We start from the raw sequence: 17,904 nt of genomic DNA, 5'->3' as shown, positions 1-17,904 counted from the left end.
GATAAAATTTAAAAATAACTGTAACTGAAAATCTTTCTTCTTTTTAGCATGAGGCTTTCTGAGGTGTTTACTGGATCATTCAGCCACAAGCTATAAGAAACATTGCTCTTTTTACTTGTTCAAAGGAGTTGTTAAATATGTCAGCCTGTGGTGGGTTGACCCTGGCTGGAGGCCAGGTGCCCACCAGAGCCGCTCTCTCACTCCCTTCATTCACTAAACAGGGGAGAAAAGGCATAACGAAATGCTTGTGGGTCGAGATAAGGGCGGGGAGAGATCACTCACTAATTGTTGTCACGAGCAAAACAGACCGAACTTAGAGAGGGAATTCATCTGATTTATTACTAGGCAAAACAGAGTAGAGGAATGAGAAATAAAATCAACTCTTAAAACACTTCCCCCCACCCCTCCCATCTTCCCAGGCTCGACTTCACTCCCGGCTTCAACCTTCCCCTCCCTCAGCGGCACAGGGGGACGGGGAATGGGGGTTACGGTCAGTTCAGCACATGGTGTTTCTGCTGCTTCTTCATCCTCAGGGGGAGGACTCCTCTCATCGTTCCCCTGCTCCAGCATGGAGTCCCTCTCACGGGGTGCAGACCTTCAGGAGCAAAATGCTCCAGCATGGGGTCGCCCACAAGGTCACAAGTCCTGCCAGCAAACCTGCCCTGGCGTGGGCTCCTCTCTGCACAGGTCCACCCGTCCGGCCAGGAACTTGCTCCAGCGTGGGCTTCCTTCAGGTGCCTCCACCTGCTCCGGCGTGGGGTCCTCCATGGGCTGCAGGTGGAATCTCTACACCCCCTCATCCTTCCTCCATGGGCTGCAGGGGGACAGCCTGCTTCACCATGGTCTTCACCACGGGCTGCAGGGGGATCTCTGCTCCGGCGCCTGGAGCTCCTCCTCCCCCTCCTTCTGCACTGACCTTGGTGTCTGCAGAGTTTCTTACATCTTCTCACTCCTCTCTCCGGCTGCAAAAGCTCTCTCTCTCTCTAAGTGTTTTTCTTCTTCTTAAATATGTTATCACAGAGGCACTGATTGGCTTGGCCTTGGCCAGCGGCGGGCCCGTCTTGGAGCCGGCTGGCATTGGCTCTATCAGACACAGGGGAAGCTTCTAGCAGCTTCTCACAGAAGCCACCCCTGTAGCCCCCCCCCCCCCCGCTACCAAAACCTTGCCACGCAAACCCAACACACAGTCACAGCAGACAAATTTATAGACCTAAATAATTTTCTAACATGGCCTCTTTTGATCTGAGCAGCTAGCCAGAATTCAACATCATATAGGGTATTTCAGTTAGAAACAGAATTAACGATGGCTGCCAGTGCCTTTGAGTACACTTAAAACAAGAATATAAACAATCCTATTTTCTTGTGTGGGAAAAGGAATCAGTTGGAAGTGATCTCTCCTTGTAACACTAAAGCTCTTCTATCAAGCACCCCTACACAATAGCCTCTCTTAGAGCAGCGCAGTGTGCTGCTCTGTGCATTTGAGGTTGTCTGTTTCTCTTGTGCCTGTTTCTTGCCTGTCCTTCCTGTAGAATTTGTGGTTGAGGCTCCTGTCCTTAGAGCATGAACTCCTGAGACCTGGCAGTTGTCTTTTGTAGCCACTTTAAATAAAAGATACGTTAAACCTGTTTTTGTCAGCCAAGTTTTTCTTTTGCCTTCCTTTAATCAGTAAGTACTCAAAGCATTGTAGTTTTTCCTTCCCAGAAACTCTTTCTCTTGGTTAGTCTGTAGAAGATAAATATTGTACACCATGGCCTGTGAAACACACGGAAATGCGTGATATGCTTAAAAGCTATTTAAAATTTCAGGCACAAGTAGAAGGCACTTACCATGTTAACCGGTTAGTTTCTCAGTCAGCATGAGCAGTGTCGGAGGCATCTCCTCATCCTACATTGTGCTATTAAGTAAACAGATCTCATATATCCTTACACCTTCTGTTGACATGGAGAATGAGTATCACTTTGGAAATGGAAGTTTGAAAATTATGTGAGAGTCTGTCTCTCTGTCTGTGAGAATCTCTAATTCATGATGCTGTATAATTATAGCTCTCTGGTTTCTATAGCAGTTTTAAGTGCATGGAACCTGCTTTGTTTGTGTGTAAATACTGCTTTAGATATTTAGTTTATCTTCAATTTAAAAAGCTTTAGAAATAAGTAGTTAGAAAAAGTACTTAGAAACAACTTGGTAGAAGAGTGCCTGAATTAAAAGCTTAAACAGTTTTTTCAGAGGTTTTTCTGAATGGTGGAAAAGAAAGGAAACATTTCACATAGACCTATTTAGACAGTGCAGGCCCTGTAACATTCTCTGAACAACATAAGCGGCTTTTGTGCTACATCTTCAGTTTGGGCTTCGTATCCTTTTAGTTCAGAGTTATAGAAACTATTAGTTCTTTTTTATGCTGGTTTTCCCCTTAAGTGAATTATTGTGTGAACAATAAAATATTTTAAATCTCATGGAAGATACAATACTGTAATTAATAAACAATGTTCTATTTGTGTTCATGCACATTCTACATAGCATGTCTTTGAGGATCCTGAAGGGAAAATAGAGCTGCCAGCATCCTTAAAAGTGCATTCATGGAAACGTCCACATGAGTTTTTAACAAATAAGGTAAGAAACAAGCAAGGTCATAATGAAAAAAATGCTACTTGCCTAGCTATGTCATAAATAGAGGAAAATTAGTAGAGGAAATCAGTTCAATGGATAAAACCCACTTGACCATGTGTAGTCATCCTGTCTAGGAGACCTTTGTGCACCGAGGAGTCAGGGATGCATGCAACAGCTGACCTGTGCTGCACACACAGCTTGTCCTTCAGGCCTGCGTGGTGCTGGGCGTGATCCCTACCTGCTGGATAAACTCAGGCAGCGCACTGTAAGGGAGGAGACTGCAGGCAGCTCCCGCTTGTTGCCGGCAGTTACATCACCTGCGTCTCCTTGCCTTTATCTAAATGCAGCAGCAAGTTCTTAAGTGAACATCCTTTCTGTTGTACAGTAGAAATGATGAAAAGAGTTGTTTTCTTGTAAGAAAACCCTGTAATAGCTCGAATCATATCATAGCTTAATAATAGCAAAATGGGATAACCCTTTGTGCGGATGGGGTCTGCACAGAATGCTGCACGTGGATCAGAAGCCTGTTTGCTGCTGCACAATTTGGGGTTCCCAGTGTCTAAAAGAACATAAGGTTATCTATACTAATCCCTTTCTTTATAGTTAGCTCTATAATAGTATTTTAAATAATACTTTATGGAGTCTGAGTGCCTTTCTTACCGAGATCACCATGGACCAGCACCTCGTTGTGCAAAACATCATGGTAGTGTATCCTCCCAAGTCTGCTCCACCTTTTGACTCCACATTCATTTAGAAGACACCTTTACAGAGAGATGCCTTGCTGTTTTTCTTTGTGTTCTTGTTTTCTCACTTAAAAATCAGTGTCATGGCAAAACAAGTTCTGTTTGTTCAAACTAAGGCTTCCCTTGAGCAGGTATCTGAAGTAAATATCTATCCTAAAACTATGAATTAACTTTACCAGAAATACAATACTTTTTCTCACTTCAACTGTTGTATTTCTCCAGTTTGCATACAGAACATGTCCACATCTTTGACAGTACTTGTCTGGATGGTAATCATAACATTTTAAAATTATGCAAAGCTCTTACCCAGTTTATTTTTAAAATTAATTGCAAAGAAAATAACCAGCCTACAATTTCAAAGGTTAGTGTTCTCCAATGCTGTTGCTAATCTAAGTTTTAAAGTGTTTTTTCTTCAGATGAAATGCTGAAGTTTTAAAACACTTTAACCACCCTTCCAATTTTTTCAGGCTTGTCAGTTTTCCTTTTGTCAGCTTGTCAGTTTCATTTTTTATTAACTAGACACTAAACAGGTCCAAGTTTAATTTTTATCAGAGGAAGGAGAGGGGGAGATCAGAGGAGTAATTGACAAGACCAAAAGACTGGATGAGAAATGCTGTCAAAATGCGTAAACTGAATAGAGGTATCTGAAAGATGAGGGCAAGAGAGCTGGCAGCCCAGAAAGCCATGGAAACATGTATCTGTATTAAAAATAGCTTTTAAAATCTATCTTTAGAACACTATGAAGAAAGCATTTGTTTTCTTTAAGACCTGATTAAAACTTCGATGCTTGTTTTCATCCAATGTATTTTGAATCAAGAAGCTATGATTACTAGAATTTTTTTAAGTTCTTAAAAATTAATGTAAATGTCAAGTGATGAAAAGCTATTAAGATGATACATGCATGTTGCTACCTAATCCATAGTAACTATAAAAGAAAGCATAAACGAGCCTATTTAGTGTGGTAAGCAAAGAATCAAGGAATGATCACCAATAAATGATGAGAAGCATAGATGTATCTAGTTCAACAAACCACAATCCTAGTATGTTATTTCTAAACTGCTTACAAAAAGAAAGCAGACTGCATAAACAAGTAATAGTCATCAAAATTGTGTTAATACAGTCAAAGATTTGATAAAGTCAGTGATCATACTGACAATACTAGTATCTAACTGACCATGAGGAAACAAATCCCTTTGAATCTTGGTGGGTGGCCAAGGCAAACTCAAAGTATGAGATATGAGACAGTGTTACGATCATAGAATTGAAGAATGGTAGGGGTTGGAAGGGACCACTGGAGATCACCTAGTCCAACCCCCCTGCTAAAGCAGAATTACCTAGAGCAGGTTGCACAGGATCACGTCCAGGTGGGTTTTGAATATCTCCAGAGAAGGTGACACCACAAACTCTCTGGGCAACCTGTTCCCGTGCTTGGTCACCCTCACAGTAAAGTTTTCCCTCATATTGAGATGGAACTTCTTGTGTTCTAGTTTGTGCCCGTTGCCCTTTGCCCTGTCGCTGGGCTCCACTGAAAAGAGTCTGGTCCCATCCTCTTGACACTCGCCCTTTGGATATTTATAAGCATTGATCAGATCCCCTCTCAGTCTTCTCCAGGCTAAACAGACCCAGCTCTCGCAGCTTTTCCTCATAAAAGGAAGGTCCCCTCATCATCTTTGTAGCCTGCCACTGTACTCTTTCCAATATTTCCTTGTCTTTCTTGATCTGGGGAGCCCAGAACTGGACACAATATTCCAGATGTGGCTTCACCAGGGCAGAGTAGAGCGGGAGGATAACCTCCCTCGACCTGCTGGCCGTGCTCATCTTAATGCACTGCAGGATACCACTGGCCTTCCTGGCCACAAGGGCACATTGCTGGCTCATGGATAACTTCTTGTCCACCAGGACTCCCAGGTCCTTCTCTGCAGAGCTGCTTCCCAGCAGGTCAACCCCTAACCTGTACTGGTGCCTGGGGTTATTCCTCCCTAGGCGCAGGACCTACACTTGCCTGTGTTGACTTTCATTTGATTCCTCTCCACCCAACTCTCTAGTCTGCCCAGATCTCACTGAATGGCAGCACAGCCTTCCGGTGTATCAGCCACTCCTCCCAGTTTAGTATCATCAGCAAACTTGCTGAGGGTACACTCTGCCCCTTCATCCAGTCATTGACGAACAAGACTGGACCCAGTACTGACCCTTGGGGAGCACTGCTAGCTACAGGCCTCCAACTAGACTCTGTGCCACTTATCACAACCCTCTGAGCTCTGCCATTCAGCCAGTTCTCAATCCACCTCACTGTCCACTCATCTAACCCACACTTCCTAAGCTTATCTATAAAGATGTTATGGGAGACAGTGTCAAAAGCCTTGCTGAAGTCAGGCTAGACAACATCCACTGCTCTCCCCTCATACACCCAGCCAGTCATGCCATCACAGAAGGCTATCAGATTGGTCAAGCATGATTTCCCCTTGGTAAATCCATGTTGACCACTCCCGATAACCTTCTTTTCCTCCACATGCTTAGAGATGACATCCAGAATGAGCTGTTCCATCACCTTTCCAAGGATGCCAGTGAGGGTGAGGGTGACTGTCCTGTAGTTTCCTGGGTTGTCCTCCTTGCCCTTTCTGAAGACCAGAGTGACATTGGCATTCCTCCATCCTCAGGCACCTCTCCTGTTCTTCATGAGCTTTCAAAGATGATGGAGAGTGGCTTGGCAATAACATCTGCCTGCTCCTTGAGCACTCGTAGGTGCATCCCATCAGGGCCCATTGATTTGTGGGTGTGGAGTTTGCCTAAATGATCTCTAACCTGATCCTGCTCAACCAAAGGAAAGTCTCCAGACTTTCTCTCTTACCTCCAGGGCCTGGGATTCCTGAGGGCTGGCCATAGCAGTAAAGACTGAAGCAAAGGCGGCATTCATTAACTCCACCTTCTCTGTATTCTCCATCACCAGGGCACCCACCTCATTCAGAGGCAGGCCCACATTCATTTCCCTAGTCTTCCTTTTGCTACTGATGTACTTGAAAAAGCCCTTCTTGATGTCCTTGACATCCCTTGCCAGATTTAATTCCAAGTGGGCCTTAGCCTTCTGTCCTGGTTTGGGCTAGGATAGAGTTAATCATCATGCTTACCATAAAAGGGGTCTAGTCAGTGACCATGATGTCACATGGTGTGGAATAGCCCCCTGGCCAGCTTGGCTCACCTGTCCTGGCTCCTGGTGAAAATTAACTCTATCCTAGCCAGAACTAGGACACCTTCCTCGTTGCATCCCTCCATACTCTGACAACATTCCTATATTCCTCCCAAGTGGTCAGTCTCTTTTTCCACATTCCTTAAACTTCCTTCTTCTCTTGGAGTTTTTCCAGAAGCTCCTTACTTATCCATGCAGGTCTCCTGCCTCCTTTGCTTGATTTCTTACTCATAGGGATGCACCTATCCTGAGCTTGAAGGAAGTGGTGCTTGAATATTGACCAGCTCTCTTGGACCCCCCCTACCTTCTAGAGCCCTAACCCATGGGATTCTGCCAAATAAGTCATGATTTAAATGCAGAACTGCAAACATTATGAATAAATTGAGGGAATCTCAATTTACTGATCTAATTATTTCGTTTGGTACTCTTTAAATCTCCTGGTAAAAATAATGATTTTTTTAAAATTCTGAATATCTACATTTTAAGACAATTTTATTAAGAAATACCAAAGCAACTACAAGATTAGCAAACTGATGGCCTTTCGTTTGCAAATGTCTAATGAATGTTTGCCAAATGTCTAACATTTGTATGTCACTACTGTTAAATATTACTGTTCATTTAATTTTTTCCCACATAATTTAGCTATATTCTTAACTAATTTGCTTTCTCCTAGATTCCTGTGGTTGTCAAAAATGAAACCTCATTTGACCTTTTTTCAGCAAATGAGCATATATTTTGTAGTGAGGTAGGTAAAAATACATTAATATCCCTTTAAAAAAATATTTTCTTTCATTCTTTTTAACTCCTTTTGGATTTCACTCCAAATGTCTACCATGAAGAAATAAGTTGTGATGAATGTTTTAAGTGAAAAAAGAATGATGGGAATAAACCGGCAAGAAATCATTTAGATTTGTACAATTAGTGTTTACCTTTTTTAGCATTTTAAAAATTAAATTGATGATGGTAAGAGATTTTCCAAACATGTTTGGTTGTTTTTTTTAAAGTATACAGCCAATGAACTGCAAAGATTATTACTGGATAATATTCTCTAAAGATAAAAGCAAGTAAAAGCTATATTAGAAAGGATTTATATTTTTTTATTCAAGCTTTCCTGAAGTCATGTTCTTAGTGTGCTTGCATGTATGTGCTAATCTCTGTCACCCAGCCAGTCTTTTCCTTCTCTCCAGTGTTGAATAAAAGTTTACTGAATTTCTACAGATCAGGGGAAAATATAAAGCAGATAGAACTAAGGCTTCTGGGTGCCTTGCTGCATATAATATTACTTGGTAATTTCTATTCCATTCAGTGATTCAATACAAATTCAAAATTCACCACCACAGAAAGTATGCGAAGAAGCTACCAGAATCAGATGATATAAATTTTGCTGTCCACAGAACCACTAATTAATTTTAGGGCAAATGTCTTGTAGTATAAGCTTATTCTCATTCTTGATTATATAAATCACTGTAACAGTCTGGTAATACTTGTGAAACTATAACATACATCAGAAATCTGCATGTTAGAAAAACACATGCACTAAAGTATGATTAGTTAAAGCTTCTATTTTAAATTTTAAAAATTATTAAATACTTTTAATGATTTAGGATTGTTTTTACAGAGTACAAATAAGTATTAAAACCATACTATATCTACTAATAAGCAATTAAACAAGTGACAGTTCACAAGTCCTGTAACATAATTTATTTTGAAATCATATGTACTCATTTTTCTTTGGTAAATGATGAACAGCATAATTTATATTGCATCTTTACTGAGTTTCATGAAGTTTCGTGTTATTGTAGATAGATATTATGAGGATTTTAAGAAACCTTGTACCAGTGAAATTAATTTTTGCATGAAACCATAGCTATACTTTTATGTCACTACTTCATTTAAAACAGGATCTTTTTAATTATTTGATCATTATATAACTTGATTTCATTTTTCTAGAAGGTGTAATTTGAAGTTTTTTGGTTTTTTTTCTATTTTTCTATTTTTTCAGCTGATAAGATGGATTGTAAGTGAAATTTGTGCAGTCTGGAAGATACATAATGAAAACGCCTTAACTAATGGAACATCCACACTTTTTTGGAAACCATGGGAACACATCTATGCCTTATGTAAAGCTACCAAGGGACACATGCCACTGTACAATAGCTATGGAAAATATGTAGTGAAACTTTATTGGATGGTGAGTAATTCCTTCCAGCAATATATAAATATTATGCAGCTAGCATGGCAAATTTTAATGGTTAGGGCATTTATTATTATTGCAAAGATATGAATTCGTAGGGGTAGAATTGTTGACGAATTGTTGATACATGTTAATAAAAATGCCTTTTACAGTTCCTGTGATTTTTGTACAACTTAGAACTTGATAAAACAGAGTTATTACTTAAGACAATATTGTTTTTTCATAAATTATGTAGAATTTTGCTGATTGCTAGGAGTTTTTTTTCCCTCTGGGCACTGCAACAAGATATTACACTTGAGTTCATTTGTTTATTACATTGCAGAAAGAGGATCTAATAATGCCAGTTGCCAATGTTGCATATGTTCAAACTATCTATTGAAATAACTTTTCTGATACTTGTGACATTTTTGTGTCAGACAGCAGTTTCAATGTCATTCCTTAGCCCAAAGCACAATTTCAATACATTTGACAGAAAATTGGTTCATTCTGTATCATATAGTGAGTGGTTAAAATAATGTTTTAAGAAGCGATTAATTTTAACCATTTGTAGTTTCTTTGAGCTGCATGTGATATTTGACATCCTATTTTTACAGGGTTTGATTTCTAAATTATGTGTCCTCTTATAGTCCAATGTAAACTGGTTTTGATTTGGCACATTTACAGAAATTTTCTTTCTTTTTTTTTTTTTCTTACATCTTTTTGTTTAATGAAAGTACTTGTTGATATTTTGGTTTGTTCTTTTTTTTTTACTCTGTGTCTCAAAATATTATGATGATACTAAGCAACATATGTGGGTGCTACGGTAATGGAAATTCCTTTTTACCACTCGAATTCTTGGTGTTAATTGGCTTTTACTAAATAAGAAGGTATGTTTCATTGTTGACAGAAAAATATGAAGACTGATTGTGAGGTTTGCACTGCACTATATACTGAATTATTTAAATTCTCATTCCATAACTTCTACTCTATTTTTATTTCAGTCTTAGTTTCATCTGCTGATTTTTTTTTTGGTGTGCATGCATTAATTGTTTTGAGATAATATGCAAAATATTTCTGTTCCTGTGTAGTGAATGATAGAATATGGAGGTTTGATGCAAATATTTAGTAGAGTCAGACAAGTGGCCCATACCACTGGTGTATTAGGATTGAGAATGTTTTTTATTAAGTAACTCAGTTAGTTGGCTGACTTTACAGAGCTATTTGTATCCAGTTGTATTGAAAGGTGATTAAAGACTTCCAGTGTGTGGACCAGTTACTGAAGATGTACTGGTAAAACCAAAACATCCAATGGAGTTTCTAAAGATAACACACAATAACTTCTTAACATATTTTACCATCAACTTAATAAACAAAGAAATAATCACTGACCTAAAAGTTAGAAGTTGCCTATGTTAGGGTTATTCTAGTTACATTTGTCTTTTGCAAACAGAATATGTCTCAAAACAGTAAGACATATAATTGACCCTATTAAACTTCCAGTTGCCCAAACTTGAACATATTTTTCACACAGTCAGTTGGAAAAATAAAATTGGAAGTGTTAATGAAAACTCAAAGTTATCCCATTGGACTTCTAAAAGGTAGAATTCATGGAAGCAGAAAAAGTTATACCTAAAAAAGAATGTGTAAAAGCTTTTTTAAAAAGAAGTGAAAATCGGTGCTCATGAATACAAGTGAACAGCTAAGACAATGCAGACAGCTGATTATACAGGCCAAAGGTTCTAATGAAATTTAAGTTGCTAATAGTATTGATATACAATATTTAAAAACAGGCTATGACAAGTTACTGATAATAAACACATAAACAGTAGTTTTCAATAAATATTTCTTCTGTGCATTGGAAGGTTGAAAGAGATATATCTGTTCCTTGGCACACAGTGAATTGAACAAACATAAGCATCTCTAACAAAGCAGGTTTAGATGCTTCAGCTTCTCAAATGAAACATTTTCATAGGACTAGATCCAGGTAAGCTATGGACATATCCAGAGTACCTACCTGAGGTACCTGCTTTAGGCATCAACACACCAACTCTCTCCAGCAGCAGAATTTAAGTAGATGAATTCAGGCAGTGAAGGGGTCTGTTATTGTCAGTGGGGGTAGGTGTGGGTTTTTTCCCAAGGGTGATAAAGTTGTGTCACATGCTGAATGAGGAGCTATCAGAATTAGTCAAATAAACATTCAGAGTTTCTGAGAGTTTTCCTAGAGACTAAGCAGCTGACTTAGGGCTTTGTATTGGGTACATCTGTCTATGTAGATACCAAGCACTAGGTTCTTCTGTGAGAGTGCATGAAAAGTTAGAGAGCTCATATCTTTTATCAGATGGCTGCCACCTCTCCTTTTGCATAAAATGTGATGGTTAAAGCACTTATCAAGGAGTGGAAGAACTGAATATTCTTCCCTTCTCAGCTGTAAGAACTAAACCTCCCAGTTTCCGCAAGACAAGTTCTATGACTACAGCTTTGACTGCTCTGCAAAAATTTATGTCATGGGACCAAAACCCAAAGGGTGACACCTGGATTCTTTTCCAAAGTTTCAGCATCATTTAGACTTTAGACTATCATGTGTTTAACTTGGGCGTCTTCCAGCTTAATAGGGGTTACAAAGGCATTGCACATAGTTAGTTACAAATGGAAAAAAAGGTAATCCTAGGGGAGAACTTCTTAGTGAGATACAAAAAGGTCCACTAGCTAGAATTTTACTTTAGATAATTCAATCAAAAATATGGCCTAATTAATTAGAAGAAAAAGCAATTAAATATTAAAAGAATTTTTGAGGGAAATGGTATATTCAGCATTACTTCGTATCCTTAATATGCAATGAGGTAATTAAAAAAAATATAAAATTGCTCATTTTGCTTTCTGGGAGAATATGTTATTAATACATATGCATGGGAAAAACCCCTCAGTAAAAAGGAACTACCAAAGACTGAAGAAAATGCAGGAGGAGAAGAGGAGAATCAGGAAAGAACAACCTGGAGGGTTTTTTTTTTGTTTTAACCCATGGTAAAAAAAATAAAAATAAAAATCAGAGGTTTCTTGAGATGTTATCGGCCAATAGGAGGCAGTCAAAAGAGAGAGTAACAATAAGGATAAGAATGGGCAGAAAGAGGTTTTGTGAGAGCTGTGTTTGTGAAAAACACTGGTGCAGCTAATGGAAGGATTTGGAAGATGGAATGTAAGAGTGCAGGTCAGAATACTCAAGGACAACACTCTTAAATGCATAACAATAGGAGACAGAAAAATGTACCAGAGGAGAGGAAGAAAATATTTATATAATTTGTTGAGGAGTGAAGAAATTTTGTTTTCCTAATGGTCCTCATGGCAAGTCTCTAGTTTACCATTATTTGAGATAATTAGTGTTGCTCTACAAAAAGAGAGGGCACAAACTTTCCCATCTCAGAATGTTTTTAGAACCTTAAAGTGAAGAAACTTGCGTCACAAATGCAGCAAATGATGCTCCTGGAGAAGGGCAGCAGCAGGTCAGTGCCTCAGATGAGTAAGCTGGTCAAGTTTTGTGTTGGAGGTGTGGAGAGAGCCTCACAGTTGCATGCAGCATGTCACTTAGAAACACCTCAGCGTAGAGTTCTTTCAGAAACCTCTACAGTTACAAATACAAAATAATTACGCAAACACTTCCATGATCCTTGGGAAATTGCTCATATTCTATTTCTATGCTGGAAACCATTACTCTAGTGGTTATAGTATAAAAACTTCCTGTGAATAAAAGTAAGGAGAGATTTATTTTACTTCTCTATCACCCTACTAAATTGTTTATAAATCCACTAATCTTTTGGAATGAACATAAATGCAAACAAAGCTGGGGAGAGCTTTTGAATGGCCACACTTATGCACGTTGCAGTTTGATACGTGTGTCTTCAGAAGAAATAAAACCCTGAGCATATGATATTAATTTTATTTTTAAATAAACCTACACCATGTATTTGCATTAAGAGAAACTTACAGTTCTAATACAATATAAATCAGATATGATATTTTAAAAGGCAATTTCATGCAGATTGCTCTTGATACATGTCAGCTAGCCAGCACTGAGGAAGAAATAGAAAAGCAGTTAAAACTGGAAGAATCTCTTAACTTTGCTGTAAGGGAGAGTGCTTAGCTGATTAACATGCTTGTGCTTTCCTCATCCCTTACTACTGCCTCCACATACGGAATAACCTATATTCATACAGGAAATAAGAGTTACATGAGTTTGAGGAGGCAGAAATGATGTTGCACAGGTTCCTCAGCAGAAGACATTATTCTGTGTGTGAATTTAATGCTGCAGAGGTTGTGTATTCATGTGATGAAAGACTGCATTTTAAAACATCTATGAGTTATCAGGGAGTTTTAGTTTCTTTGTCACTTTTGTTTTGGTTTTGTTTTGTTGTTGGCCTTTGGGTTTATTTGTTTTCCTCTGGTTGTACAACTGTATTTCACAGAAAGAAAAACAGGGCAAAAAAAGAGGGTCAAATGGTGGAAGATTAATGAAAATGTGCAAATGAGAAAAGACAAAAATCAGCACAGATAGAAGAGGAGAAACAGATTTCACAGGAGAAAGTGGAAAATTAAATGAAAAAGGAGAGAAAGCACAATGGAGGAATAGTGAACTGCTTTCAGTAAAATTCTCTATTGAGTCCTGAGGGAATTGTTGTCCACCAGATCAAACCTGTGGATAATCATTTTTCACATAATTGGCACAATATTCTTTCAGTTCTACCTCACATCTTACTTCGACTTTGCATTCCTGAGTTTTATTGAATTTATTTCTTTATTTCCACTTTTTCTCACCTATGAATTTCTTTTTATATCCATAAACCTTCTGCCCCACATCTTCCTTCCTTCCTTCCTTCCTTCCTTCCTTCCTTCCTTCCTTCCTTCCTTCCTTCCTTCCTTCCTTCCTTCCTTCCTTCCTTCCCTCTTTCTCCCTCTCTCCCCTTCTCCCTCTCATTGTGTCATAGTCACTAGGACAGAGACATTTTTTGAGAAAGGTAGGCAAGATTATTTTGTGGGATACTAACTCAATTTACTAATGAAATATCTGGTATTGGAGACATCAGTATCTTGTCTTACCTGTTTGTTTCCTATCCTAGAAATGTGGATATTTTTTATATTTGGTCATTTTGTGTTGTCCTATAGTGTTTTATAAGACACAATCTTAAAGCTTTCCAGGGCACTAACTGCTGCAGCCAGCATTCCCAGGTAACTCTTGGGAAGCAAGGGGACTGCTTATATCACAAGTATTTTCCAGACTAAGACCTTAAAGAGACATTTGCAAAACTGATATCTTAGTCTTTTTTTAATCATTACTGTTTCTCAGGCATGTGTCATGGCAGCTGAAGAAACAGCAATGAATGCATGCACATGATGGACTACACATATGAGAGGAAATATATTTGGAAATAACTGCAATTAGATTAATTTCTGAAATAAATAAGAGCAGTAATAAAATGCTATGAATACTGTTTCCATGCTTATCGGATATTATATAAGAACTTCTTTTAACACCATCTGTAATGTAAATCAAATTACAGTAGAATCCGGTTCTTGGGAAAGCATTAAAAGTTCTCTTACCTATATGTTCTGCTTCCAGCCCACAAACTCAGTATTTTCTTTCTTCTTTACTCCCCCTCCCTATATCACAGGGATGCTGGAGGAAGATCACTGTGGATGACACTATGCCTTTCAATGAAGAGGATAATTTGTTACTACCAGCTACAACTTGTCAAATTGAGCTTTGGCCAATGTTGCTTTCCAAAGCTATCATTAAGCTGGCAAATACTAGGTATGTTTAGTCAGCTCACTTTTGGTTTGTTTTGTGAAGTCACATGGAATTTGCAAAAAGCTGTTTTAGTATAAATGGGAAATATATTTTGCTAAAAATTTTGTAATGACAAATATACACTTTTTTGACAGAAGACACAGTAAATCAGTAAAGCAAGGACCCCTGTAGCTATGGAAGATGCAGTGTTTCCTTTTTAGATGTGTGTTTGTACAGTTGTGCACAAAAAACTTTGCAAAGAAACTGGAGTGCTCTCCCTATTTGCTTTATCTGTTTGGTATTATTCCTAAAAAGCTTCATATTTTGTTTTCTGCCAAATGGAAATGTCCAAGAAGTTTTAACCAGTATTGAAAATAGGGTATTGTAAGCTACTTTTGGTGCTTTTGCTGTAGTTCTGCTGTTGTGGGCTGTATCATGATCCACTTACTTCCCTAAAACTGACCTGGAAAGTAGCAGGTGGCCCATGGTGCAAATGATTGATAGCTACAGCCACAGATTCCTATGAGATGAGCAATGAAGACCAAGTGTTTAAAGGACTAAGCTTCAGAAAATAATTCAAAAAATTGATCTGGATAGTTAAGTTTCCCTGTTCTGGTCATATCAGTTTATGTTTGTTGGAAGAGTGATCTAAAATACAGGCCAGTGAGTTGCCTACAGCTGCCCATTAGGAAACTGTTTGCAGGAATGTGTTTGAAATACGGCAGCATGTTTCTCCAGAGCGCAAGGGTTAGTCGTGGCCAAGTGCTGGCATCTTTAGCCTTGGTCTTGTCAGGATCTACAGACAGAAATCTCTCCAGAGAGTAGAGGACTGTATCAATTTGAAAAAGTGGAATGTGGTGCACTGGAAATACAGCCAACTTGTGCATAGTTACCTGGGAGTTAGAGCAGCTGCGTGGGAAATGGAAGTTCTAGATTCATATCCCCCTTCTAGTGTGAGGGATTACAAACTCACATCTCCAACCCTCCAAAAAAAGGCTGTACTTTGTGCAAGTATACATAGTATGCTTGCTAACAGTGTTGAAACTATGCTGTTGCACTGGAGGGAACACTAAAATAATAGGCCTGAGGTAAAGGCATAAAAGCAAATTTGACTTTGTATGCTAGTAGTCAGCAGTGGATTGGAAAACTAAAATTGCAAATAATGACTCATTTTTCAGCAAGCCATTCTGTTTGTGTATGGTCTTGCTCCTACAGAAAGCAATGTAGGCTACAGAGTTTACTTACAATTCTGTACAATGTCTGCTTTTGTCTTACAGTACATGTGAAAGTGGAACAAGAGAGCTGGAGGAATTTACAGTTCTACATACACTAACTGGCTGGATACCAGAAGTTATTCCTCTCCAGTAAGTTCTTCTATTAAACAATTTACGTATTAGTTGTTTAATATTTAATTCTATAAAGCATTATGAAAAATAAAGCTAAGCTTTAAAAGTCCTTCAGCATCAATTTTGGGAAGTGTACGTTTTTTACTTCTGGCACTTGAGAAATGTGCCTTCAAGGAATGCAATTTTATTGAGTTTTTCTTTGTAGGTCATGCAGTTGCTTATAAAGCTATTTATCATGTTAAGCTGATGCCTATTCTTTATAAAATTAATTTATTTTTAAGTAATATTAAACACTGTGGTGAAAACAAGGTTAGAGAAATCTATGTTTCATCTAGTATACAGATAGAAAATGTCTGCAAGTAATAATAATAACTTCAGATCTGAATGTACTATAGAATACAGGGTCTAAATATCTAGACTTTTTTTTTAATTACACTTTTTCACCTTTTGATGTATACATTCTAATGCATAAATAACAAACAGTTTTGGTTTACATATAATTTATTTAGGTATAATTGTTTATTTATAGCAGTACTTCAGTATTAAATAAGTTCAGTCAAAGGCTATTTTAGCCCTTATTTCAGCAATTTTTATGTCTGAAGCTGTGCTTGCAATTTAGGTTTTTGATATATTTATGTCTTACAGTAGTGTGTATGTAGCCCATGGACTTAGAAATCTAAGTAACCTAAATTTTGTTTATGTAGGTATTTTTTGCTGTTGCAATTGTAAAACTAGTATTCACGAATCTGGCACTTGCTGCAAATACTTTATATTCTGGAATAAGAAAATGTGAATACCACAGAGTCTTTGCAATAATAGTAAAAGATGGCTTTGGGTCATTGTACAATCGTTGGGGGTTTTTGGGTTTCTTTTAAGAGGTTGCATGTAGTTAACTTGCATGAAACTTATTCATGGCCCTGAACAATTTATTCAGTTTTTGATTATTTCTGGAATCACTGAGTTTCTGTGGAGCAGTATGTCATATCTAAATGCTGTTGTAGCTGGTGGAATCAGTGGAAGAGGCATGGCACTACCTGTGCTGAAACAGTTAGGGAAGCCTAGTTTGGAAATATCTCTAAGAAGGTTTTTCACGTACAGAGCCAGAATCAAATTATTATACAGTGTAGTTGCAAAATGGTCTGCAAGTTTCCCTGCCGCAACTTTTATCTACTGAAAAGCTTTAAAAGGATGCTTTATTTATGTGCTTCTCTAACCGTTATCCCTTCTTTATGGATCTGTCCATAATTTGTCTCTTGACAAATTGGCTGATACACAAAATCAGGCAAGCGTGTTTTATTTACTAAAATAACCCGGTAACTTTTCTAAGAGTTGGACTGTCAGTTGCAGTATATGTAGTGTTGTCTAAATGAAAATCACACTTTCTTTTTGTATTGTAAATATCATTACCATTGACATATACATGTGTTTGTTTTTAAAGGCCTGGATACTTGGACAAAGTCTGGGGCTTTTTGAAAGAGATCGTGCCAGAATTCAAGTTGCCAAATAAGAAAACTCCAGACCTTGATATTCCTCAGTCAGATACAAAACCTAAAGAGACCAAGGTCTCAGAGTTAAAAAATGAAGCTTCATCTGTGAATAAGCAATCAGATAAACCTGAGAAAGCAGAGAAAGCTGATAAAATTGGCAAAGGTCTGTAATTTTAGGTAGTCTAAAATCTCTGTAGGCCAAGCGTAAATAAACATAACCTCTGGCTTCGAGTTGATATGTCTTTATTATGCCACATGCAACTCTCTGAGTTTGTTGTTGTTTCACTGAACATGCTGCAATGGTGTAAATTCAAAAAAGTTTTAACTATAGGTCTCATTAGAAGCAGTACCGGTCTCTTATGAAAACAGCTTCCTTTTGTGGTAGAGATTTGTTCAGCTTGGTGTCACCCATTTCTCTAAAGACTGGTTCCTTGCAGAGGGGTAACAACCAGAGAGGTTACAGTTTCCCCAAAGGCAACACTCTTCCGACCATCAATAAATTATACATTTCACAATGGATGTTACAAAGCATGATTACCTACAGAGGGTTCTGACAAGTACATTCTAATGTCTACCTGCATTTTTATTTGT

The 17,904-nt window shown here is 38.1% G+C and overlaps 1 protein-coding gene across 1 annotated transcript in view; it reads left to right on the top strand.

Moving 5' to 3' along the window:
• The window catches only part of ADGB (androglobin), a 119,726-nt gene that overhangs the window by 17,552 nt on the left and 84,270 nt on the right, over positions 1–17,904 (top strand). The window contains exons 3-8 of the mRNA XM_054821163.1: positions 2,515–2,607; positions 7,205–7,276; positions 8,534–8,722; positions 14,365–14,504; positions 15,758–15,844; positions 17,265–17,476. Of these exons, the coding sequence (XP_054677138.1) occupies positions 2,515–2,607; positions 7,205–7,276; positions 8,534–8,722; positions 14,365–14,504; positions 15,758–15,844; positions 17,265–17,476 (793 nt within the window). The remainder of the gene's footprint in view (positions 1–2,514; positions 2,608–7,204; positions 7,277–8,533; positions 8,723–14,364; positions 14,505–15,757; positions 15,845–17,264; positions 17,477–17,904) is intronic.

This window comes from Grus americana, chromosome 3 (assembly GCF_028858705.1).
Source record: "Grus americana isolate bGruAme1 chromosome 3, bGruAme1.mat, whole genome shotgun sequence".
Classification (NCBI taxonomy): Eukaryota; Metazoa; Chordata; class Aves; order Gruiformes; family Gruidae; genus Grus; species Grus americana.
This window is presented reverse-complemented; position numbering and strand designations above follow the sequence as displayed.